The 25,549-nt window shown below is 51.2% G+C and overlaps 1 protein-coding gene across 2 annotated transcripts in view; it reads right to left on the bottom strand.

The window, feature by feature from the left end:
* Positions 1-25,347, bottom strand: part of RNF123 (ring finger protein 123) — a 47,028-nt gene extending 21,681 nt beyond the window's left edge. The window contains exons 1-28 of one of the 2 annotated variants that reach the window (XM_032194030.1): positions 25,294-25,347; positions 24,298-24,437; positions 23,184-23,268; positions 20,613-20,692; positions 20,041-20,138; positions 19,057-19,111; positions 18,642-18,727; positions 17,851-17,937; positions 17,280-17,347; positions 16,401-16,526; positions 15,576-15,690; positions 14,668-14,772; positions 14,406-14,531; positions 13,670-13,762; positions 13,400-13,473; positions 12,793-12,910; positions 12,483-12,582; positions 12,068-12,129; positions 11,102-11,173; positions 10,301-10,421; positions 9,400-9,501; positions 7,784-7,890; positions 7,089-7,287; positions 6,409-6,554; positions 6,140-6,223; positions 5,200-5,307; positions 2,366-2,543; positions 1,292-1,366 (exon numbers count right to left, since the gene is read on the bottom strand). In XM_032194030.1, the coding sequence (XP_032049921.1) occupies positions 1,292-1,366; positions 2,366-2,543; positions 5,200-5,307; positions 6,140-6,223; positions 6,409-6,554; positions 7,089-7,287; positions 7,784-7,890; positions 9,400-9,501; positions 10,301-10,421; positions 11,102-11,173; positions 12,068-12,129; positions 12,483-12,582; positions 12,793-12,910; positions 13,400-13,473; positions 13,670-13,762; positions 14,406-14,531; positions 14,668-14,772; positions 15,576-15,690; positions 16,401-16,526; positions 17,280-17,347; positions 17,851-17,937; positions 18,642-18,727; positions 19,057-19,111; positions 20,041-20,138; positions 20,613-20,692; positions 23,184-23,268; positions 24,298-24,379 (2,752 nt within the window). In that variant the 5' untranslated portion in view covers positions 24,380-24,437; positions 25,294-25,347. Of the gene's footprint in view, positions 1-1,291; positions 1,367-2,365; positions 2,544-5,199; positions 5,308-6,139; positions 6,224-6,408; positions 6,555-7,088; positions 7,288-7,783; positions 7,891-9,399; positions 9,502-10,300; positions 10,422-11,101; positions 11,174-12,067; positions 12,130-12,482; positions 12,583-12,792; positions 12,911-13,399; positions 13,474-13,669; positions 13,763-14,405; positions 14,532-14,667; positions 14,773-15,575; positions 15,691-16,400; positions 16,527-17,279; positions 17,348-17,850; positions 17,938-18,641; positions 18,728-19,056; positions 19,112-20,040; positions 20,139-20,612; positions 20,693-23,183; positions 23,269-24,297; positions 24,438-25,293 lie in introns of those variants that run through there. The other variant, XM_032194032.1, reaches the window with a different exon arrangement.
* Between the last annotated feature and the right edge of the window lie 202 nt (positions 25,348-25,549).

Here is a 25,549-nt window from a genome sequence, read left to right as displayed (position 1 = left end):
CTCTGTGCAGAGGGAAGCTCAGTCATGAAGTGACAGTGTCTGAAGGATAAGAGTCAAGTGCCCTGAGTCTGTCTCCTGAGTCCATTGTCTCTTCTGTCTTTAGCCGTAGCAGCTGAGGGTATTCCTAGACTCTTGCCTTCCTGTTAAAGGTAGCAGGGTACTTCTTGATCTACTCCTGTGCAGGCAACCAGGTAACTTTAAATCATTTTAATCTAGAGCACAAGCTCACCTAGCCAACCTCCACAGAATCAAAAGAGCAGCCAAGCATCCTGGTGCTCTGCTGTGGATGTGACAGTCACCAGCAGATGAGCAGTGTGACAAGCAGCACTGTGGTCTGCGACAGAAAAGTATGCCTACAGCCTCAGCCTGGCCTCTCAGGGAGACAGTGTCATTAAAGGATGAAGGGAAAGCAGCTTCTGAAAGAGGAGCAGGGTCACTTCTAAGTCTAGATGACACAGCTGAGAGAAGGACTCGTGTGTCCTCCTGGGGAAGCAGGGTAAACACACCTTTAGAAGTGGCTACTGAGTTAGGAAGAGTTTAGAGCAGTACGAGCCTAGGCCTGTGTCCCAAACTGGTTTCCATGCAGCTGGAACTAGACACGTTGGATCATTCGGTCTCCAGGATCCCCACAGGTATCATAAAGGGTCATACACTCAGGGACCTTCACAGAGGACACGCTGAGCTGATGAAGGAAAAACACTAAAGTCTTTCTCCAGAAGCAGTGGTTTCCCTACAGACTTAACCAAGATGAGCATCAAGCTGAACAGGGCATCTTGGTTTGGCAGTAAACCCAGTCCACTCAGCAGGATGCTGGGTTTCTCCAGCAGCCCAAGTCATGCCCCAAACACAGAGAACTAAAGGCAGAAGCACACATGGAGAGATCAGCATTTTAGTACAAATTTGTGTTCCTCACGTTAACAAAAGCTCATAGCGCACTGGGGATATCTGTTTACGGCCCATCTCCATCTGCATCTGCTCGCCTACTCCTACTTCAGCTCAGGAAAAACAGAGACTCACCATCCTTGTGTCCTGGCAGCTAAGAAGAAATCCCAGACTCAGTAGCTGGGACATGAGTCCTGCTCTCACAGGAGTATCCCAGGTCATGTATCTAACCCTGATATAAGCAGGACGTGCTGGGTAAGGGCAGAGTCCAGACCCTCTTTGTATGTGGAGGTATAGAGCACTCTGTGAGCTCAGCAGATAGATCCCAACACGAATCTGCTGAGCCACCAGCAGCGGGACCAGTCAGGGCTGCACCGTGTCACCCCAAAGAAGAAGAGAGCAGCTTTACCTGTGCCCACAATCCTCGAGTCAGCAAAGTGCTTGGCCAGGATGGCAGCGAGGCGCATCAGAGTCTCTTCATAGCCTGCAAAGAGGAGGGAGAAGGGGTCACAGCGCAATGGGCAGCCCTGTGGCCAGCTTTCCCGTGGGCACAGGACAGGCCCCAGGATTCATTCCTGCTGCAGCTACCTCTGCAGTTTTGTTGTGTGTCTAGCTATCAAAACAAACAGATGGGAAAACATGGGTCTACAACACAGCCTCCCACCTCAGCGTACAGAGCCTAAATCAGTTACTCTGAGGAAGATAAAACCTTGCTACTCAGATGGCAAGAGAGAGAGGCTTAATGCAGAAGGGGCTAAGCAACACAACCAGCACCCGGTATCTATGCAGAGAAGCCACATCCAGCCTGCAGGCCCTGAAGAAATCTGCTACTGCTTAATTATGCTGCTCCCTGAACAGCAGGTACAGCTCTCACTTAATAGATGTGAACACTTTAATTATGTCTTGTTGGCTGGAATGGCAGGTCGTCCTGCCTTCACAGGCTCTGGCAAGCACAGTACAATTTTGCTAAGAACCACTGGGGTCACATAGCCAGGAAAAGCACAGAATATGCAGAGGGAATCCACCTAAACAAAGATGGTTGGCACGAATTGGGTGGTCACCTCTATATCCCAGTCCCATGGAGATTTGAAAACAGTCCCAGTTTCTGCACTTGTGGCACATCTCCCCCCACCCAGCAACCAGCAGCCAGCATGTGTTGTCAGGGCAGTGACATCCTCCAGCATCCCAACCCATTCTTGACGGCTCCTTGCATATGAAATCCATAGCTGCCAGTGATTTTCACTACAGCCAACACCACAACAGCTTCAGGCAAAGCATGGGCTCCCTGCCTGAAGCTCAGCAGTAGGAGCCTGCTCAAGGAACAGCACTCAGGACTTGTTCCACATCATATAGACAACATAAAGTGAAGGACATCACAACCAGCAGAGGACACAGATGGGATGCCCTTGTATTTCATCACAAGGATGTGGCTTTATTTAGATTTTATCAGGCCAGAATTAGCAAGGACTCTCTATCCCCTTACCTGGAAGCTCCTCCATGCTATTGACAGGGCTGAAGTAGTTCTTGAGTGCACTGTAGCTGTTCATAGCCACACTGAGGTAGAACTCTGGCATGAAAGCAAAAAGCGAGCCTGTCCTGTCGCCATGCTCGATGGTGCGGATGCACACTCGCAGCAGCCAGTAGATATCCTGCATCTTCTCCTGACCAGAGAGAGCACAGCAATCCCCTGTCAGTTATGAGCATCTTCTCTTTGGAAAAACACAGCAGTCAGCACAATGCCCAGGCCTTACAAACATCTCCGTGTCTGAGGTGTTCCTCAGATGGCTGCTCTAAGTTCATTAACCAGGTCTGTGCTGTTGGATCTTCTCATAGAGCCACGGAAGTGTCAGAGGAAGGAACAATCAGGGATCCCTACACCAACCTCAAACTCAGCGCACAGTTAGCACTAGTGTGAGACCAGAGCAGCAGTGGCTTTGTCTCGCTGAGCATTGCAGCCCTCCGGGAACTGCTCCTTGGTGGGAGCTATCTGACCACACAGGCCTGATGGCAAAAAAAAGGCACACTAATTTTAATTCCAAGTACAGTGGCTGAAGGAAGGCAGGCACTAGCATTCCCAACATAAATCTGCTAGAACAAAAGCTCATCTTTTGTAGGAACTAACAAATGGGAACTGGCAGAAAGCTCACACCAACTCAGATCCCTGCAATAGGCAGCCACTGCCTTTTGGATTCTGTGCCAGCCATTCCTGAGCAATACTGGCTTCTTGCTTCTCTAGCAAAGCTCTGGGGGTCCTAGATCAAACCCAGGAAATGTAAGGTCATCTACATAACTTTAAGCTATAAAAATCAGTACTAACAAAGACATAGGAAGAGGAAATGCTACTTCATAGCCACGAAATACCATATTTGCATATAAACAGAGAGAAGAGAGTTACTCTTCTAATAAAAAAAAATAAATCAGAAGATAAGTGATTTCATTTGCTTAGGGGCTTTTCTAAAGTATGCCACTGCCATCTTTGGGAGACTTACATGGGTTTCTTCTGCAAATTACACCAAACTAGTATAAATCAAATAAATTGAATAAAAGACATCTTTATCTCAACACTGACACACACCTCAGCTCAACTGTTGCCTTCAGGATAAAGAACAATTGTGCAGACAACATTAAGGCAAAGAAAGCTGCATTTGATTTTATAAAGACTTGATAACCTAAAAACACCATCTTAGGTATTGTCAAGATAAAAGAATACCTACGCCAAGAGGGGAGAGAGAATCACCCACAGTGTGACAGATAAATAGTGTCATCACAAAATAAGAAAGTACTGCCTACTTTAAAACTATGAATGTTTTGGTCTCCCTTTCAGCTCACCTTGAACCCCTCAGCTCAGAATAAACTAGTAACTAATTCCCCAAAGGAGCAGCCTGTCCCATGCTCAACACCTCAGCACAGAGGACTTCACCTCTAGATGGAGAGCAGGATCAGTCTCTTTCTGTTCAAGAGCACCACTCACAGGGATACATCCCTCTGCAGCATGCAGGTCCTGTGGAAGCTGGAGCCCACTGGGGGCACGTCTCCACTGGGAAACGCCTGTACCAGCTGTGAGGGGCAGCCCTCGAGGTGCAGGCAGTATGGACAGGCTCCTCCATGCAGCCACACTCCTCTCCAGAGCAAGCTCACTCGGCTCCTGGCACACATTTCACAACCCAGCTAGTGACCTGCCTTCCCTGCAGACCAAGCAGGTTGAGGCAGAAGCACGAGCAGATGCTGCTGATAAATCCAGAAGAGTGACAAACCCGCACTCCCCACGTTTAATAGGACAACAGATCATCTGGAGACAGGAACAATCATGGTGTGACTGATATGCACACCAGTAACGCCCCCCAGCGTCTCAAGAGGAGCCCAGGAAGAAAGGTGTATTTTCTGGCAAGCGTGGTCTATGCTAATGCAGCTGGAGAGCTCCTGCAGTGCCGCACTGTGTCTTGCGATCCTGTTCTGGGCGTGAAGGAGAGGACAAGTAAAGAGCTTGAGTCAGATCAGCCACTGCTCCTGCCACTGCAGCTCTGCCAGACATGTTCGTAGGAGCCACTGTTCTTCCACTCCCTGTTTACATCCTGAGACACATGCTGCTACTGCATGTTGGGAGAAATGTGTCCTCTTCCCCAGCACAAAAAAAAAAAAAAAAAAACACCAAAAAACGTACAAACACAGATGGGGCAAGGCAATGTGCAAAGGAAGACAGGAAGAGGAGATCTGCGGAGTGTAAGAGCACAAACTGCTCATGAGAAAACAGTCCAGAGACCTTACCCCAGAAGATGGTGAATGCAAGGAAGAAAGAACAACCTGTGCAAACAGTCAGTGGGTTACTGAATGTACAAAGCCCTCTCTCCCCATAGGAACCAAGTGAAGAAGGGGAGAACACCTGAGCAGAAAAGCCTAACACTTGGCTCCTGCAGACTGCAGGAAGAGCCTTAGTGAGAACTCCCTGTGATACACAGCACAGCTCAGGGAAATGCTTCACAGTAGCCTCTGTCCTCTAGGCACTCCCCAGGAACTGGACGGGGCATTTGACCTGAACCCTTCTGTCTGCAGAGACCTGACTTCCCGAGGGAAAGCCTACAGCACCACCCAAAGCTCGGAACAGATCGGGATGTGTCCTAACAAACACTTAGGGACCAAAGCTGGGACAGGAAGGGGTCCAGGCCTCGGAAGGAGGCTCTTCATGCACATGAAGGTAGAAATGAGCCTCACAGATCAGCATTGCTCCAGCACCAGCAAAAACGTCACGTGTGACAACACAGATACAGAGACACGCGCTCTTGGTATCTTCTGAGCTGCCCACGTTGCACTCCTGCCCACCTTTGAATAGATGGTGACATTTATCCAAGCCAGGCGACGACTCAGGTGATTGAGTTTCTCAGAGAAGACCTTTTGGCTCTTCAGCAGCTCCTCATGGATGTCTCTCCTCTGAAAAAGAGTACAGAAATGCACAGGCAGATACCACTTCCACTCATATTATCCTTTTTCAGAGCTGGACAAACAACACAGAAGCGAATAACACCTTGGGGCTAGCTAGGGAGTATTAGCAGGAAAGGAAGGGGTCAGCAGCCTTTCTGCAGAAGGAGTGGGAACCAGTGCTATAAAAAGCACTTACTGGCCCCAGCTGCAGCCCACAGGGCCTGATGCAGACACTGGTCCAGTGTGCAGAGTGGCTTTAGGGTCAACTGCTGTCAGAGATACTTTTTTAATGCATCATCAGATACATTCAGTCTCTGACAGCTGGAACAGGACATAAGTCCAGCACAGCAGGGTATTTCCTCTTTTTTTTTTTTATTTTATTTTTTATTTTTATTTTTATTTTTCTTCTGGACCTTTCATTGTGCTTGTGAATGACAGATATAAGGAATAGCCCCAGCAGCCCAAGCAGAAGTGGTGTGGCTGGAGATTGGAGAGTCTCCTCTGAACAGGAAACCTTTCCAAACCATAAATCACAATCCTGGGGTAACCCCACATTCCCACCCCAGGAGACTGGCTCCAAGCTGCCTGCAGCACCCAGAGGTTTGCAAGTTGCCACAGACTGTCTGGGGGAAGCCGAAGCAATTACTTCAGTGCCTCTGTTCCTTGAGGCAGTGGTACAATGGGTTGGCACAGCATGAAACGTGGCTGCCAGCTCCAGGCATGGGTTACTACCCCAACAAGACATTGCTCCAAGGCTGGAAATCAGGCACTGTGCTTCATGCTTTCTGCCAGGTACTGAGGAGCTACCAGAGAATGAAGCTAGGAGTCCAGAGACACTTACCCTCTTTGGGCAGCGGCTGATTTTTTCCTCTGTGTCTTTCAGTGCCATGGCATACTCATTCACATCATCTGACACACCAACCATCTGAAAAACAAGCAGATTCCAACAATAAACGAGGGTATTTTTTCCTCCAGATACACAAGCATGCAAACAGATCCCCCATGGGGGTTGGGAGGACACACAGTCACTAAGCAAGCAGAAAACAGAGAGTCCGTGTAGAAACAATGGAGGTTGGGAGAATGGATGCCTGCAAAGCATGTGTCACTTACCTTCCCGAGCTGCTGGTGGACGCTGAGGTTGTACATCATCACTATCCCATCCAGGATTTCCAGGAGGGAATTCTCTGTGATGGGCTGGTCTGGTTCCTCTGGGGGTCTCCCCAATAAGAGACCCTCGTTTCCATGGGTGCCTTCAACTGCAATCCGCCCCCAGGACAGGAGAGAAGTTCTCAGCAAGACATTTTGGCACCTCAGCTTCTGCCTGCACCTCTCCCAAGTCAGCGGCCAAAGCTCTGCTGTTCATCTAAAACACATTCTTCCTTCCCATCCCATGTGATTCACCAGTCACACAGACACACCGTCCCCATCTCACCGCCTGCATCGGGCTGACCTGGCAGACCTGCTCAGACAGACCCAGGCTGTGCTTCAGAGACCTGCCTGGTCCCACCCCAACAACAACCGTGCTGCCTCCGCACTACATCCCCACAAAGTCTCACTGCCCTTGCAGAAGCCAAGGCAGCATCTCTTTGCACGGAGTGACACCATCAACAGTGTCACATGCAGGACAGCCAAGTGGCTGACTGAGGACTTGCAGGTCTCAGCATGGCCTGGAAACGGGAAGGAGCAATGCTGGAAGCAATTAGGTTGCTTTATTCTTGAGAGTACTGGGAACTGAAGATGCCCTTCTCCCAGGGACCAGCTGGGCCACGCCACCATGCAGCAGTACTCACTGTCCTCCTCCGTACGCTGCTCCACGCTCAGCGTGCGCACTTTGACCTTCTCGAGGGTGCCCAGCGGGCGCCGCGGATTCATCAGGCTGACAGCCGCCGTGCTGAGGAAACGGTTGGCGCGGCCCAGGGTGGGCGAGCTGAGCCAGCCAGGTCTGGCAAGAGCCCCACCGATGGCCAAGGCGGCAGAGGGACGCTGGGACTGAGAAGAAATTAAGGGAGGAACAGTTCCGGCTGTTAGGCTGCTGACAGCTTGTCCCTGCAAAGATTTTGGTGCAGGAGGAGGTATTTTCCCCGCCGTGTCTCGGCCAGCAGTGGCCAGTTAGCAAATGTGTATTGTGTTCCTTCCTAAGGGCACGTGTCAGGCACAACCAGCAGATCTGCACAGCAAGAAGTTGCCTTGCACCCCTTCAAATGCAAGTGTCAAGAGCTGCCATTGAAGAGAGGGGGCACATTTGGGTCTGTGATGAGTCAGAATGTGGAGAAGAGAAAATTTTGCTGCTCAGATTTGGGGCATCCAGGACCTTGCTGATCTACAGCAGCTCACGTGCATGCTTAGCTGTTCACCTGATCGCTCATGGGCTGCTTACAGTCCCAGCCCAGACACTGCTCTCTAAAGCAAAGCTCTAGTAGCTAGAGGCTGAGCTTGCTGCCCCAGCACCAGGGGCCCCACTGATGAATCGCAGTACATGGCTCACCTGTGCTGCTGATGTCGCTGATTCCTCATCTTCATCAAGATCGTCCATAGTCACTGACTGCAGTTCTGCAGGGTCAATCAAGACATTGGCTTTTGCAGCCAGGTCATCTGCACAAAGCACACCAGAGCAGCTGTGAATGCACGAGTTACCTGTCACAGCCCTAGGCTCATCTTCTTTCCTGCTTCTCAGCAGCAGAGAAGCAGCCAGTGAAGCTTGGCGCTGCATCAGAATAGGCTCACCGTCCCCCTTACGTGGCATAGATCTGCCCTTGCTAACAGAACAAAGACCAAGCAGCTCACCCAGAACACGTTTCTGTTCCTGTTCCTACCAGCAGCACACAGAATAACTGAGGAACCAGGAGACAACTGCTGGGGACAAACTGAAGTAGCATAGAGAAGGGAACTCAGGGCCTGAGACCATTTGATAAGCCTACAACTCTTCAACACTGCCCCGTTGTATGGTATGTCCCCAATTCACTAGGACTGCAGGTCCCCCAAACCCCAGAGGAAGGCTGCTCTGATGGAGAGGGACTCTGTCATGGAGTGTATTGATAGGACAAGGAGTAATGGCTTTAAACCAAAAGAGGGTAGATTTAGATTAGATATAGGGAAGAAATTCTTCACTCTGAGGGTGGTGAGGCCCTGGCCCAGGCTGCCCAGAGAAGTTGTGGATGCTCCACCCCTTGCAGTGCCCAAGGCCAGGCTGGATGGGGCTGGGGGCAGCCTGGTCTAGTGGGAGGTGTCCCTGCCCATGGCTGAAGGGTTGCAATTAGATGATGTTTAAGGTCCCTTCCAACCCAAACCATTCTCTGATTCTATGACAGCTATGCTGTACAAAGCCTGAACATTGTGTCTTCTAGTCCACAGCCATGGGTTTAAAGCTGTCCAGGAAGGACACGGGGCTGCTCCGTGTTGGAGCGTTACAGCAAGGAGCATGCAGACATTTTCACCCCCAGCAGAGCCACGCTGACGGGCAGCACTCTGACAGCTCCCAGCCCTTGGCTGGGGAGCAGCAAGAGCACTACCCCTGCGGGTGTTCCCACACCATCCCCCTTTCCTCCACCAGCCAAAGGCTGAAGCAAGATCCCCGAAGGACTGCTCGACTTGGATGCCCAGTCCCACCACTGCAGGCCTCACGTGCCACTACGTGCCAAGGCAAACTGTAGAGCTAACCCCCGGCCTACAGGCAGCCTCCCTGGCTTTGCCCCTGGGCAGGCTGGGGGTGCTCTGACACAGAGAGTGATACAGTGCTCAGCTCCTCTCCCTTATGCCCACCACACACCATAAGTCTGGGGAAAGGAATAAAAGTGCAGCAAGAGAAAATCAGGATATCAGATTAGAAAGAAGTTTGCAACTGAACATTCAGGCCAAAGCACGCAATTAGGAAAAGATGACAAATTAGTGCCCCAGTCAGGGATGTAAAGCTGTAAACTTAAAGGACACTCCACACCAGACAGATGCTACCTTCTCTAGAGTAACTTGCATCTCATTAAAGCTCAAGTCTCCTCTCTTTCCATTTAATCACAATTAATTATTCACAGCTCCCTCCCTGGGATGTCTCTTGGGTGAACTTCAGCCAGGACCTGGGGTGAAGGTATTGGAAGCGAGAGCACTTACCTTTCAGGGTCTTCTTGAGATGAGACAGGAGACCTCCAAGTCGCTGAAGGTCAAAATAATCCACCTTCCCGTTATAGAACAGCTGGGGAGGGACATACGCCTCTGAAGCAGAGAAGGAGATTTGTTTGTCCCATCAGTGCCATGCACAGGAGCCACACACACACCAGCACACACAGGTAAGCCCTAAGACAGACCCCAGGGCCCAGCCTGAAGCCACGCTGAGTGACAACTTGTGTTCTTGTAAGAACACACGCCATTGAGGCAGAGGCAACTTACAGCATGAAGCAAGTATGAGATTTGCACAGAAACAAGAGCAAGTGATGGTCATTGACAGCAAGCCTCCCAGCCACAGGCACTGGGGAAAATTGGATCCTTGGAAAACTCAGCAGCTTTCCACCCGGCTACTCCAGCTCCAACACTGAGTCCCACAGGGTATTGTAAGGTACTTATTGAAAGCATAAGCCAAAAGCAGGAAAAGGGACAGGCAAAGCTGGGTTCAAGAGTGGAAAAGCAACTAGCATTGACTTGGTTTCCCCAAAATCCCACAGTCTCAGAACCAAGAAAATAGACAAATATCTTTCCCTCTACTTGAACTATTAGACCACTGAGCTACCCTCCTACAGACCCATAATCAATACTGGACTCTGCTCCAGAGCATACAGGATGAACTAGCAAATAGAGGTGATATTCTGCAATTCTCAAAGGAATTATCCAGAACTGGTCAAGGTATTAAGTGGAATAGATCTGTATATAGGAATTTCCAAGAGTGACTGGGAAATACAGGCACAGGGTGACAGAAGGCACCAGCACCCATGAGAAACGTAAAACTTTCGGCATCCTGGAGAGGCAAACCCTGGCCCAAACACAGAAGCATCCTCAAAGCTTCTCCACCAGACCTTACCATCACTGCTCAGTGCAGCAGGGGTCTTCGCCTTGTGGCCATCCCAGAAGAAACGCAGGGCAGCAATAAGCCGGTGCAGGAAGCACACCATGTACTCTGGCGGGCACAGCACAGTCAAGTTCTAGGGCAACAAGGAGAGTTCAGCCATTAGGGCAGGTGTGAAAGTGCATCTCAGACCCAGTGGCCACGTGGGACAGGCAGAAGGAACCTGTTCTCAGCCTTGCTCAAAGCACGTTTTGCAGTTTGCAAAGCGCACCTTTAGCTTCCAGCACTGGGATGGAGCCCAGCTCTGATGGCAGGCAGCAGCTTCCATCTCTAAAGTCCTTGGCCCCAAAACAAGCTGGGCTGATAGAGAAGGATGTATACCACGTGCTCCACCACTAAAGGAGGGCTGCTCTTTAACACAGTGAGGCAGATGAAGAAAGGGTTGGTTCTAAAGCTGCAGGCTGACAGCCTGACCCAGAGCTGGAAGGCCAGTCCTCAACCAGGTGGGGAAGAGGATGCCAAAGCCAGCAGGCCAACTGTGGCAGAGCACAACACAGCTGCACTTGAGAGATTTTAGCAGGATATTCAACTCACACCCAAGGATCTCCTTCCACCTGAATCACTACACAGGACTTGGTTAAGTTAAGCTCCCTGGTTTCTAGCCTCAGATTTTCTCCCTCCTCCCCACACACTGCCATATCCAGATCTCAGTTGCTCATCTGCTGGAAGCAGCCCAGCCAAAAGGGTAAGAGCTCCCACCCTGGAGGAGCCAGCTCTCAGGGTGAGGCTTGCAGTAAGGCTGGTCCTCCAACTTACCCCTCTGTTGCTAGCATTTTCCTGAAGAAACTTGCGGAATTTGTTTAGGAAGATGTATCTGGAGGCTTCCCCCTGGCAGGAAGAAAAGGAGATGGTGAACTCACATGGAAAGGCATTAACTGTCCACCTCTGGAATATGTTTGCCTCAAATCACACTTGCCCAGGGGTGCATTCAGGCTTCAGGCACTTAAAGCAGAGGGGCACCGTATTTTTTTCCATATTAATTAGGCAGACCCCCAGTGTAACTCTACATCAACACGCATCCAGAAACCCCACAAAAAGGTCTGGGACTAGCGTAATGCCTGAGTACTGGTGGGGCCTGAAAGTACTGAGAACAGAGCAGCTCCCAGTGTCTGCCTGGGAGCTACACTCCGTAGCAAAGAGCACCTGACCCAGTCTCCACCAACACTGGAGCAGCCACGAGTATCTCACAGGCCACTGCTATGCCGTGCTGAGTTTTCTGAGGCCTGTACCAGGACAATCACGGCCAATAGGTATTCAGCTTTACCCAGATGAGCACTCTCCACCTGCTCCCTAGAGGCACACGCTCACATAGCTGATGTTCCATTTCTCTCTGGAATTATTATTAATTGTCAGAGTGGAATGAACTGCAGTCAGATTGTGACTGCTTAGTTCAACAGAGACCCAAGGCTGGCCTAGATGCAGCTCATATAACCAGTTAACACTGGCAAAGCATCTGATACCCCTTTAAACAGAGTCTGAAGTCTCAGTTTATGCAGTTCAGCCTGCCTTAATGGATCGGTTACAGAACTACTTCTGAGGACTGAAGGTCTCAACAAACGAACTTCTGTACAGACACTGTGATGTGTTAGCCGCCACGCAACTCCCAGAACTGCTTCTGGCCCCAGAACTGGCACTCAAACTCTAACAGAAAGTGCAGAAATCTGTACCTTACAAGTCCTGGGATGTGGAGATACGGTAGCAAAAGATCCACAGAGTGCTTACCCCTCCTCTGTCTTTGTTGTTCAGCAGCAACTTCAGAATCTGAACCTGGAGACCTTCCACCACTAGAAGAGGGACACAACAGTCTGCTGTCAGACAACAAAAACTGGAGAACTACCAACCACCCATACAACCCCAACTGCAGCACCCTGTCACCAGGAGAAAGGCCACCTCCCCAGCACAGGCCACCCAGGAAGAACCAGCATCAGCAGAATGTTAGTCCCATCACTGTGAGAATTTTCTCCTTCTCCACCTAGCAATAAATCCATCCCCAGCTGACAGGGATGCCCCTAAAGGGGACAGCCACTAAAGGGTGGCTTGCTCACATCCCCTGGTGAGATGCTGCAGCTCATGGATTGGTCCCTCTGGCTGCACACAAGGTATGGGGTCTTGGCAGTTTCCCTCTTTCCTCACAAACCTTCGATGCGTTTCTTGAGCCGCTGGCAGCCTCTTTCATACGCCCGCCGCCTCAGCCTTTCCTCAGCACTCTCCTCCTTCACATCCTTACTTTCCTTGCCCTGGTTGGGGGACAGACCCTGATTAAGAAGAGAGCACTGCACAAGGAAAAGTGCAAAGGAGGAACAGAAGCTCATTGAGACAACGTACAAGTGTGTGACAGCACCTAGCAGCACGCCTAAACCACCAACGTTAACACTGTTGGAAACACGGGGCCAGCAAGCGATGGGTACAGTGGGCCACCAAATTCCTTTCAGTCTCCTTTTACTCACCTCCTTGGTGAAGCGGTTTGGCCACCACGTGGTGGGAATGAGCTCTTGCAAACCAGCCTCCTCCACCCGAAGCGGGCTCTTGATGTAGAAGAACACGACCGAGCGGAGCACATCAAAGCTGCAGCAACGTTAAAGCAAGCACAGCAGCTACATCAGAGAAGGGGCAGGGTGCATTCCCTGAGCCATATTGAGAGACCCCTCTCCAACAATCACTAAAAGCTCCGCAAAATCCAGAGCCCCCTTCTCCTGGGAGAAGCCCCATGCAGGGGCTTCTATCACACTGGCTGCCCAAATGCTATAATGGCAGCTGGACTGCTCAGAAGGTTGGTTATGCTCTAAAGACACCAGAGAGGTTGGTCAGGTAGAAATAAAGTCCTGTGTGTTAGTGATGTGGATGTGCCCTTCCCTCGTGGCACTGCTTCCCCATCCTCAAAGCAGAACTTTGCAGAGAATGGTGTCAGGCAGACAGAGGAGACCTGAGCAATCAGAAATGAACTCCCAAAGATGGGGTGGCTTCTGCCTCTCAGGCCCTGCAGATCCCTGCAGTCTCCTTGGCTGTGTTATTGAGGGTAGGGGGGACGAAGGCTAGAGGAGGCACAAAGGATACAGAACATTGCTGAGTAGATATTTCCTGGATTTCTCATGCTTCAACACTGCAATGGTGAGCCGGAGGTAGTGAATCTATGGAAACAGAAGAAGCGAAACTGACTCCATCTACAGGAGAGGACACAACTCTCTATGAGGTACAATGGCACAGAATTGTCATCTCTAGATCAAACAACTGCAGATTATCCAAAACATCAGGTACCCCTGCACAAGGGGACATAATAGAAGCCGGCTAGTCACAAATTTCTGGGGATCAAGAAGTAAAACTTACTTGCAAACCCAGGTCTGGGATGATGGGAGAAAACCTGTATGCCCGCAGCAGTGACATCAGCAGCTGCTTGAGGCACTCGTGCACTTCATACTCCTGAGAAAATAAGAAACACGTTGAACAGCAACAGCAAGGTGTCAGCAACAGCAACAGGTCTCCAAGTATGGCTTTGGAAGGATGCAGCATTCACTTCTGCACTGAAAACGTAGGTGCTCAGAACCCTCAGCATCTGTTCCCCTGACTCAGCAGGGGAGTCTGAGCAGTGGCTGGTGCCATCACTTTGCTGCAGGGAGAGAAGCAGCTGCACTAGTAAAGCCAACCCAGCAGATGTCTACAAGCAGCCAAAGTCCCAGGCCCCATTTGGCTGGGGTAAGTCACCCACGCCCACGTCCCCGAAACCTACCCAACACACAGTGTTGGCAGCACCAACCCCAAAAGGAAAGACAAGTTACTCTGGTGTAAATGTGATGATGGAGGAGCTGCTCTGTTGAGCCCCACCAGCAGCCAGCCCACGGGATAAGAGCTGTCTCTTCGACAAACTCAGCAGCCCCACTGGGGCATTTGGCTTCATTTGGTGAGCCAGACAACCTCAGGGAAACGATGACCTACTGCAAAAACAGGAATCTGATCTCCAGAAAGGGAAAGAAGCTGATCACTACCAGTATTTTTGGGTGAAGTTTCCTGTGCTCAGCACCTCCAATAGCCTCCCTGGGGATGAACCAGTGCCCTAGCAACTCACCTCCATGAGAAGCCACATGAGATCCAGCAGCTGCTGAATAAGGGGATGGGCCTCCACTGCCCCTCCTCGCTCCAGGATGCTCAACAGGAAGGTCATGAGCACATCTTCCACCAGGTACACCTTGCACTGCAGACAGACAGGCAGGTCAACAGCCCTCCAGGGCAGAGTCACTCCCCAGCAAAGGCCAGGGCCCAATTCACCTCCCCTTGCAAGCACAAAACGAGGTACTTATAGAAACTTGCAATGAGCAGTCAAAACTCACCATGAGAGGGGAGAAATAATTGAAGATGTGGGCTAATGTGATCAACACTGTGGGTTCTCCCTGCAATTGCCACATGGATGTGTCCTTCTCCACCAGCTTCCCCTCCTGCAATGCCAAACCCAGAAAAACACACAGCTTGGAGCGAGCCCAGTCCACCCTGCACCAACGACTGAACAAACTGGGGGCCTGGAGTAGCCACTGTTTGCTACCCCACGCCTCATTGGGCTAGAAAGCTTGAATGTGACAAATGAGGGTGGCAAGGCATCTGGGACCATGCCTCTGGAGAGGTGTAGTTCAGATCAGACGTCATTTATTATCAGTAACGTGCACGCAGCCTGACAATCTGTTTTTCCAGAACATGGTTTGAATGCGTGTGACTACTTGTAAATGGGAATCCCTGCAGAACACCTCAGCTAGTAAGCCGGGCCTCCAAGGTAGCTGAGATCAGAGCAGAGGGCATTCCCTGCAGAAACAGATCACCTCTCGCCCTAGAGGAAAAAACGTTTTCTGGTGAACACTGGTATAGCCAGAACAGTTCTCAAGGCAGACCTGGCTTGAGAACTTGACTGCATCGTGGCACCAGGACATCAGGAAAATGTTTGGGATATGAACAAGTTTCTTTCCAGGCTGCAATATCACATGCATCAGTTCTGACCCCAACAAACATCACCCCTTGGAAGAAAACTTCGTAGGACTGAGAACAAAGCCCAGTATGATTTAACTTTAGCCTCAGGGTGGAACTATTAGGAATCCCACTTTGCAAGTCCAGAGATGTGCATGCCCCATGCAAAAGCAAGCAGGTGTTTAGACTCATAGGTGTACGGAAACATCTGGGCTACCAGCAGGTACAAAGGAGTGCAGAACCATGTTTCCTGGCCCCACAGACCTGCTCAGGAACTTTAGCCTACCGTCACATCGATCCCGATATGGATCACGTTCTTCAGGTAGCCTAAAAGCCTGCGAGCCTTCACGAGGTCTGCAACAGGAGGGTCTTGCAAGGGGTGGTAGCCTTCCACTGGATACGTAGGCAAGTGTTAAGGTGCAATCTGATCCTTTCAGGACCTCTTTTGTTTGTGCAAAGAAAATAGTGTCTCTCTATTTTACTTTATATCCATGCATGCCTAAGTCACAGTTCAAATCAAATAAATAGATGATAAGCCACAGGATCTTTTCCCCACTTTGCCCATACTGCAACCACCAAGGATTTCCCTAAATGCTCTGTCCTCATCAGAAAGACCACCAGGAGCCTCCACGACAGCTGTTAACAGGCACATCCAGGACTGCTCTGACAAGGGCTGCAGGTCTCAGCTTCTGCACAGACACTGCAGGCAACGCTCCTACCACGTCAGAGGTCCTGCATGGCTGAGAGGTGGAACAGACCCAAAGCCAACAGGCTCAGAAGCACAAATGCATGAGGGTTTCCAGACCTGGAGAGTGAGACCTTTGCAGGAGCTGAGTGCCTGGGATCTGACATCATGCAGCTGCAGCATAAGCTACTGAGTAAGAGCTCAAAGCAAACCTCATTTCAGCAATTGCTGGCACCAGAAAAAGTGACTGCGTGCCTTGCAGTTGTGAACTGAGAGATGGCTGCTTCTCTCCTTGGTTCTGCTCTGAGCAAAAGCACCAAGAAAAAGTGAACTGCACTCAGGTACGTATATTCTATAGCCTCAAAGGGTGGTCTCAGGACAGGTTCTTCTCCCTTTAGACATCCTCTTCCCACACCCAAAGGATATCGAAGTGGACGGCTCCCAAAGTTAAAAGCAACAGACTCTTTGAACGAGAGACTGATAGCAGGGAAGTATGCCATTCCAGCACCTCTTGTGATGTTATCAAAAGCAGTTCCCAGAGATATGCCATTCCTGAAAGAAGAAAAACCAACAAAACTTGAGCCACAGTAGGAGGTTTTTGTGGTCAGCTGGACAACCCAGGTATCGGCATTCCCCTCCCAGAGCCCTGCCAACATGGACACATCAGTCATTCACGGCTCCTCACCTGGCAGACATGCAAACCCCACAGTTTTGCTGAGCAAGTGCCCTGGGAAGCACAGCACAATTCCCATTTTCATATAACAGCATGGGAAGGCATTAGAGTCTGCACAATACAAAAAGCCCCACTCAGCACCAAGGGCAACCTAAATCCTTACTAGATATCTGACCGGCAGGTGACATTTTTGGCCTCATCCATTTGATGTTGGTGGAAAGAAAAGGAGAATGGTCTCAGTCTACTATTCCTGAAAGACAGCAGAAGCCGTCTCCCTGTGAGTCTAGGGCAGGCAGGGTCTACACTGGCCACAAAAGCGTCAGTGGGGCTCAGCCAGCTGTGGTATGAAGCATCACAGCACATGCCTTCCCTTCCAAAATCCTAGGAAACTTTAAATAGACTTAGGAGTTGCTTGGGCACCTTCTTGCCAGCTGCTCCCACCTGGACTTTGGAGACTCAGAAGTCCATTTAGATGGCTTCTGAACACAAAGCAGAGAAGCAGAGGCTGGAGCTGCTGAGGAACTTAAAGGAGAGAGGGTAGAAAGAGGGCTCAGCAACCTGCTGAGCTGTGCCAAAGCACGTATACGACACACAGCCACCTGCAAAACAAGGAACGGGAGAAAGATGCTTACAGGCAGAAAGCAATGGTGCCCTCATCGAGGTCTATCAGACAGCTGACGATGTCTCCTGCCGCCCAAGACTGCAGTAGAAGGAGAAGAAAGATGTTAGACATATATCCAGGGTGTTCCCACACCAGAAGACAGACTTTAACCCAACCAATCCCCTGTGATTCAGGGTTGCAGGAGAGACAGCTCCTTCTGACAGCAGCTCATGTGGCATTTTCAGACACTGCTGGAAGCTGCCTCTGGCTAGGATCTTTTTCCCCCTCCAGCACTAGGGATGTGCATGGGATCAGACTTATACCAACACTGCTTCATCCTCTGATGGGCTACAAAGAACCAGAGCCTTCCAGACACCACCAGCATCACTATGCTGGGGATCAGCCTGTTGGGGCTGCTAAAAGAAAGCACCTACATGGCACACACAGCACCTCTCAAGTACCCATCAGTGCTGGCACACAGCCTTCCCAAGAGCACACTGAAGCAGGGAGCACAGCCCAAGGACATTTCACAGAGCCCATAAGAAGCCAGGGAGCAGAAGGAGATGTCTGCTTCTCTGCCTTCCTGGGAGGACAGTACTCACCTTGCCATAGTTGGTAGTGGTCACGTTCCATTTGCGCACCCTGTTGCCGTCATATGCATATGAATCTGGTGTATCTCCAACTCCTTCCTGCACCAAAGTACAAAAGAGATTCAGACCAGACCAAGCAGAGAGGATCCCCTTCCTTGCAAGAGCAGCTTCAAGGGGGAGACTGGCAGGCAGGGAGAGCAGCTGACAGCACACATGCTCTGCCTGGGCAGAGTGAATCCAATGACCTGTGTGATCTTTGGTTCGGACACATATAATATGTGACTTTGGGGTCAGATGAAGGGTACTGTTATATGACACTGCCAAAACAGCCCCTCAGGATGCCTGTCACCTCCCCTCTCACGCAGTGTGGAGTGGCAGGTTAGTGAAACTCCACAGCTGGCACACCTTCCCAGCATCAAGCATCCCACCCAGCGCCTGACGAGAGCTGGCCTGGGCCTGCCTCCCCTGGGCGAAAAAGATCTGTAGTACTGGCTGCTGCGGGCCTTCCTGAGAGACAGCAGCCAGCATGGCATTGCCATGCACGCTCTGGAGAACCTGCCAGCAACACATCCATGCAGAGGCAACACAGCCAGTGCATGAGCCTTTCGCTCTACACACCACTCCGGGAACAGAGGACAGAAGGAGAATTGAGCAAAGATCTGTTAACTGCAGATTTGGCATTTCTAGTGTGTGTGGTGGGCACAAAATGTCAGCAGAACAGGACCTCAGCACCAATGCAATGCTCCATGCTGACCTGAAATGTGGTGGAGTAACAGAGCAGGTGGGTGCAGCAGTTACAGTACCTCCTGATTAAATCTGCAGTTGAGAGTACACCAGCCAATCTGCATGAGCCCCTGGGAAGAGATGAGCACCTCGTAAATCCATTTCCCTGAAAGAAAATGATGACACACACAGTAAGTCCATGCTGCTTGACCCATTGTTAGAGAAGCAAAACCTGACACTGCTCCCACAGAAGAGAATCTGGACACTCAGAGGACCTCTGCAACATCCCTGGCATTTCCCTCCCAATTTTTCACTAGGGTACCACGCAATCCTCCATCCTGACTTCCTGGAGAAGCCAGTGGATGAACTGGGGAAGACAGTGCTCAAGATCTAGAACAGCAACATATTCAAAATTTCCTGAGCTATCTAACTGTGCAACCCTCCACACACTCTTGCTGGGACCTTTCTCCAAGCATCACCCACTTATCTCCTTACCTTTATACACGCACGTCGTGGCCCTGATCGAGCCAAAGTTACTGTGGCCAATCACCTGGACCGACAAACAAAAGAGATTTTAAAGTTAGGCAAAAAGGCCTGAAAACCAGACCATGATGAAGAACTACTCATGGATCATAGTGCGGGGAAGAGACGTGCCATATTCCCCATCTCTGAAGCTGTACTTAGAGCCAACAGGCCCGAGGGAACCATCCAGCATCCTCCCCACAGCTCATCTGGACTTGACAAACCCCAGGGACACATGCAGCACGGCAGCAGTACAAGGGACACGTGGTTTCCAGTGAATTGTGCCAGGCATACAAAGGTGGCCTTTATATAGGAAAGACACCTGAATCCTAGACAAATGACAAGCGGAGACAAGGGCAGCCTCCTGGCTACACCGAGTAAAGAGGGAACGAGCCCAGGAGCAAGGGTTGTGTGTGCTCAGTGCCAGTACAAAAGGAATGGAGAAATGACTGAAGGAGGAAAGGATTCAGTTCCAGTGGATTCTTACAGCTGATTTTCTGTCCAAGGAACATCAGCTAAGGAAACAGAAGGGAGCTAATGGAAACAAAGGAGAAAGGAAGCAGCCAGTGCAGCAGCAAGGCCTGGCTTCAGCCTCAGCCTCTCACCACTGTTACAGAAGACTAGAAGGAAGGAAGGAAGAGGTAGTCACTGGAGGGAGGGACAGGAAAGCTGGCTGCTGTCCCCAACTCTGCTTAGCCAAGCTCTTCAGTGAGCCCCTGGGCCAGAAGACACTTCCCCTTCCTCACAGCTCCACTCAGAGCTTGCTGTGTCTTAGGGGCACTGCTAGACCTTTTCCCAGGAGAGCTCATGTATCTCCTCCAGGATCCCTCAGCTTTCTGGGCAGACTCCATTCCAAAACATACCATACAGCCAGTGACAGGGATCTGCCATGAAGAACAAACTGAGTGCTTTTGGTCTCACAAGCCCATTTCCTGCTGCAGCCAGCATCACACTCACCCCAAGTAAGTCATCATCAACCAGCAGGAGCCCCTCAAAACCGCTCGTGTGGTCCAACACTACAGTAGAGGGACCGAGCCGGCCCTCTGCTCCCTGATCTGAAACAAGAATTGCAGAAAACCTGTTAGGTTTTAGCAGCACACCTGGTGAGTGCCACCTGCGAGACTACAACAACACTTCAATTCTGCTGCTGCAGCAGCATACTCAAACAGTGTTATCCATGTTAGCCCATGAGAACTTCAGGAAAGAAGACACCCACGATTTAAAAAGAAGCTTGCACAGCAACACTCAAGGTCTGAGCTATGCAGCAGTCAGGTGATATGTAAAACCTTCCACGTCACCTGAAAATTTTACTTTGGCAGAGTTCAAAGGCCAAACTAAACTCTGAGCCAAATGTTTGGCCAACACGTCACAGAACTGAAGCCAGGCAGGATTTAAAGGGACAATAAATTAGAGCACAGGAGGGCAGAAGAACGCTTACGCAAGGAACTGTTTTGCATGGCACAACTTGTTCTCCCAATTAAGCAGCACAAGCAGAAGCACAAATTGCACAGACACGTTGTGTCTCCTACCTCGACTGTCTTCAGAGCCATTCTCCTCTGCTAGCAACCGGTCAAGGTGTTCCTGTAGGTTCTGGAACGTCAGGTGCTTTCTAGGGAATCAACACACAGAAGCTCTTCAGAAAACTCTGCCTTCAGGTTTGAAAGGCTTTCAGTCCAGACAGTGAACCAGGAAGTTCTGTTGATCTGTTTCTTGCCACGAATCTGAGGTATTTGCTGACCAGCATGTTGGCGCCATGAATGAACCAAGGACCAAACACAGCACAAACAAGCAAAGTAGTTAACAAAGGATTTTAAAGTCTTCAGTCTGCTCAAGAGGATCTTGCCAGCATGCATTATCAATGCGTACAGACTGGGACTGCTGCGGTCAGCATCATACAGATGCAGCCTACGTCAGGATTAGTTCTTTTCCCAAGTACTTCATAATACAAAGCAAAAGAGAAGACTGTACCAGCAGATGAAGCAGTTCAAACAAAGGTCAGGCTAGCCCAGCATCCTCCCTCTGACAACAGCAGAAACCGTGGTGTCTTCAAACCTTTTGTACTGACTAGAAATCTCACACCCCCTCATTCCAGGCTACCCCTTCAGATACCTTCCTCACAGCAGCCTCCCCCAGTTCTCTCATTTCAAGGCTAGCTTACTTAGCAGTTCATCATACAGGAGCCATTCGACTTCTGGCTGTTGCTCTTAGCCTTCCTCAAAACTTCTGCAGTTCCAAGTTACCCTTTTTGGAACCACGTGTTAATCAAAAAGAGCATGAAGCACTAACTCATTCAGTGACATAATAGTTTTCCTTATCTTTCATCCTTTTGTTAACAACCCCTTGCTTCCTATTAGCTTTTTCTGACTTTCTTCTTGTTTTATTCCCTACCCAGTCTCACTTACATGCAGAAGTCAGCTAATGACCCATCATTTTATGCACAAAGGTGGGGCTGTTCCCCTTTTACTACATCCCTTTGCATTTCCCTACAGCGACTTTCAATGATGACTTCACTATCCAGTCACTGTCTCACAACCACCCTATGTTTATATTGCTCTAAATAGCTTCATAACAGCAGCGCTTTGCCATTTCATGCTCTTTTCCTTTCCAAGCCTCTCAAGGTTGCACAGAACAACATCAGTCATACTGAAGGTCTTTTTGGGACCAACAGAATCTCCCTTTTCTGTGAGAGTCACTGGTTATTCCTGTCCCTGTTCCCATTTCCAAAATCTTCTGTGGAACAACCTTCTCACTTCCCTGGGACTAGGATTTACATGTAGGACCTCCCTAAGACTGTGGTAAGAGACATTTTGAAAAATCTGATGGATGTGAAGATGCACAGAAGTGGAAATGAAGAAGCAGCTTTGGTTGGCATGACAGAGAGTGGCTTCAGCAAAGCAGCTTAATCAGCAGCTAGCATGGAGAAGATCTGGAGAGAGGCCAGAAAAGCATGAGACAGCTACAGAGAGGTCTGCTACGAGCTCCACGGAGGAACAGAAATGTCCAAAGACAACATACCATACCATAACAGTTGCTCTCATGTGGCAAATGGTATTTTCAAGACCTATTTGACTGCTACTGGGCTTTCTACCAAATAGCCAAGTCCAGGGAGAAGGGTGGAAGGAAGCTAAAAAACAGAGAGACCAGGCAAACAAACTGCCAGTTCTAAGCTTTCAAGTCGTTCATCACCAGGCAAAGAAATTAGAAGTACAGAAAACCAAAACGCCTGGGCAGATGGGATGTTCCAAGGCACACTGACAGGAGAGCTTCTGGCAAAATAACATAACCCACTTTGCCTCCCCCCACAATAGCCTTAGCTCACTAAGTGTATAGAGGGCCAAGAGCTATTTTTAGAAGCTCTGAGCTCACATCTGAGCTGGCATCACTAAATATAGCCCGTGGAATGTGAGCCCAGCCACTCTGCAGCACCGCCAGCCAGCAGCAGCTATATACCTGCCTCACTCTGCAACACCTGTACCTGCCCTGAGCTCCTCTGACTTGCCTCTGGCAAAAGAACTAAACGCAAGGGAAGTGTTTCTCATCCAAAGCTACGAGTTGGTGGGCTACAAGGTGAAGGAGATCTGAAAACAAGCAGAAGAAAACAGACACTGCACAGCAACTCTGTGTTTCCGTTCCTTTGGAGGCTCCTAATGAGGAAAGCACCAACAGTTCCTCAGCCTGAGAAACGTACGGTCTCCCATCTATCAGTAACAACCTTGCATTTAGTTTACAGGGCACTGATGACCTTGCTTGCATTACTGCGCGTAAAACCTGTGCATGTTACACTGCTTTACAACCAGAGGGAGAACAGGAACAATAAGATGAACACCTACTTGCCCACCTACTTCAGAACTACTGCCTAGTGATCTTGTAAGTGGGGTTGTACACGCAGAAATTTCTGAAGCATTCTTCCTGTCAAGCCCTTCAGTTTAGAAAAGCCATTAAAGGACAAGAGCCTGCAGTCATTCCTGTACCACGGTGCTGATGTGCTTTTAAGAAGGGTCACTGCGTGGCACTAAAAGATCTTTCCTTGCACCGCAGTGTGGCTTTTCTGGGGACTGGTAGGGCATTGCTTGCTGTCTGGTGAATGAGAAGTCCAGTACCTGTATGCAGCTGCGGGCTGGTTCCCATCAGCACTGGTAAAGACGCGATGCAGGTAGTCATTCAGCAGCCTGCTGTTCACTATCCCTTGTGAAAAAGGAAAGAAAAGTAAGCTTAAGGAGTCAGGAGGTACACTCAAACCATTCATTTCAGGTACAAGCAAAACATTGATAACTACAAGAAAACAACCTTCCTGGTTAAAGGCACAAACCTTCCCCATCAGCTCGGGGGAAGACAGCTTCAAGAAGCCATTTACCTTCTCACTGCCCTCACTAACAGTCCTAGACACCAGCACTATGGAGCGCATCTCCGCAGCAAGGGGCTCCTTCCAGTTTGAGCTGCTCTCCAACACAAATGGGAGGCTGCACAGTCGTCCCCTCGGGTGAAACTACATTTCAGGAACGCTGCTCTGCTACTTCCAGATAACGTTCCTTCAAAAGCTGGGTGTGATGACCCAGTTTCATTCCCAAGGGAAATAAAAATCATAATACCACTCCTGCACTTCCTGATGTCCTGCTCGTACCTGCAACATTCTCTGTAGCTACTGCATCTCTCAGCTGTGCTGGAGAAGATGCGGGGACAGAAAGGCTCGCAGGCACAGCTCACCTAGGCTAACTCACAGCCTCCTTAAGGCTGTATGCCTTGCAGTAGCTGTCCTTGTGCAAAACAATCCCTGGTGCCCCAGAAAGCAGCTTGCCTTAGCTGTGGGTGCCACGCAGCCCTCAAATACCAGCCTTGCGGTCTCACAAGCCGGACTGTGCTGGGGTGGCCGGTGCAAGAGCAAATGACTGCCCGGCAGTATCATCATTTCCGAGGAAAGCATTAATCCGAGAACCCGAGAGGCCGTCTGCCCTGCAAGGGGAACTCCCAGAGTCCGATGGGACAAAGACAGGCAGCACCACGTCCTCCAGCACCGTGACACGAGTTTCTGCTGGAGTCCCTCATTCTGCCCTCCCAAAATCTCGCCTCTGCTCAGGGACTCGCTCGCTTTCTGCCCCACCACGCCTCTCTCAGCACGGCCACCGCCACTGGCAGGCAGGCGATCTCAAGCGAGGCGAGGGGCGCTCGCCCCGTTCCACAGCGGTCCTGCTTGTGCGAGGCGTGTCCAGCCCGTACCTGCGACCTTGGACTTCTCCGGCTCAGTGCTCAGCCTGTAGTTCTTCCTCGAGAGAGCAGGCCCAGCACCTCGCGACGTCATTCTTCACAGGCACCGGTGCCAGAGCAGACATAAGACAGGCAGACGCCTAGACCCAAACCTGCTGGGGAGGACGCTGCCGTTAAACTTCTCCCTTTCTTGCAGGCTCACGAGCCTGGCCTGAACAACCCGGATAAGCCGAAGCCAAGTCCTTGTGCTAACGGCAAGGCCACGCAAGAGCCCAAAGACAGCTGCCAGCCCTGCTCTCACCTGTCCCACCTGCCCAATGACCCAACAGCTTCCCAAGCAGACAGATCAGCCCCGCAGACACAGCGTTAAGCCATGCTGCAGCCCCACCACACCGACCCCATGACAGCGAAAGGCACGGGCAGAACTCAGAGCCCATTGCCACGTGCCAGGACAACGAGAATTCATTCAAGTCGCTGTTCTGCCCAGCTGACAATTACACCCCTCTCCTGCTTCTGATAACCCACGTAGCTGACCGTCACCGGGAGGCACGTTCACCAGGGGCTTTGTGGCACAAAGCAACCAAAGACACAAGGGGAGCAAAGACTGGGGGAATCCAACAGTTGGTGCCCGCCTCGTACAGGGCAGAAAACGAGGTGGGACGAGGAAAGCCCGGGAGCTTGCCAAGTGCCTGGCCGAGCGGGACTGACCAAGTGACTGACCCGAGGGGACGGGGGGATGCACAGCAGCCCCTCTGCCCCCCGATGGCAGGGTTTCAGCGCACAAACACAGCGCCGGCCCCAGCCGGGCCGCCCGGCTCACACCCCGGGCCGGCCGGCGCCGACGGGAGGCGCCGCGGGGCAGCCCCGCACCCGCCCCCCGGCCCCGAGCCCCGCCGCGCCCCCCGCTCCCTCCCCAGCCCCGTCCCCCTCCGGGGGGGCGCAGCCGGTGCCGCACCGCCGGGGGCAGCTCCCGGTAGCGGGGCCCAGGCCCGGCGGCCCCGCACTCACCGCCGGCCCGGCCGTGCCGCCGCCGCCGCGCTACGGCGAGCCGCGAGGGCCATGGCGGGCGGGCGGGCGCGTTGCCGGGAGACGGGCGGAGGCGCCGGGCAGGGCCGCGGCCTGGGCCCGCCGCTCCCCGGGGCTGTCCCGGGGCTGCTCCGGGCCCCTCGGGGCTTCCCGGCCCGGCAGGAGGCCGCCCGCAGCCCCGCGTCCCCGGGGCCGTCGGAGCCCGAGTGTGAGGCGACGGGAGGGTCCCGCCCGGGGC

The sequence above is a fragment of the Aythya fuligula genome, chromosome 10 (assembly GCF_009819795.1).
Source record: "Aythya fuligula isolate bAytFul2 chromosome 10, bAytFul2.pri, whole genome shotgun sequence".
Classification (NCBI taxonomy): Eukaryota; Metazoa; Chordata; class Aves; order Anseriformes; family Anatidae; genus Aythya; species Aythya fuligula.
Note: the sequence above shows the minus strand (reverse complement) of the source record. Positions and strands in the feature narration are given on the sequence as shown.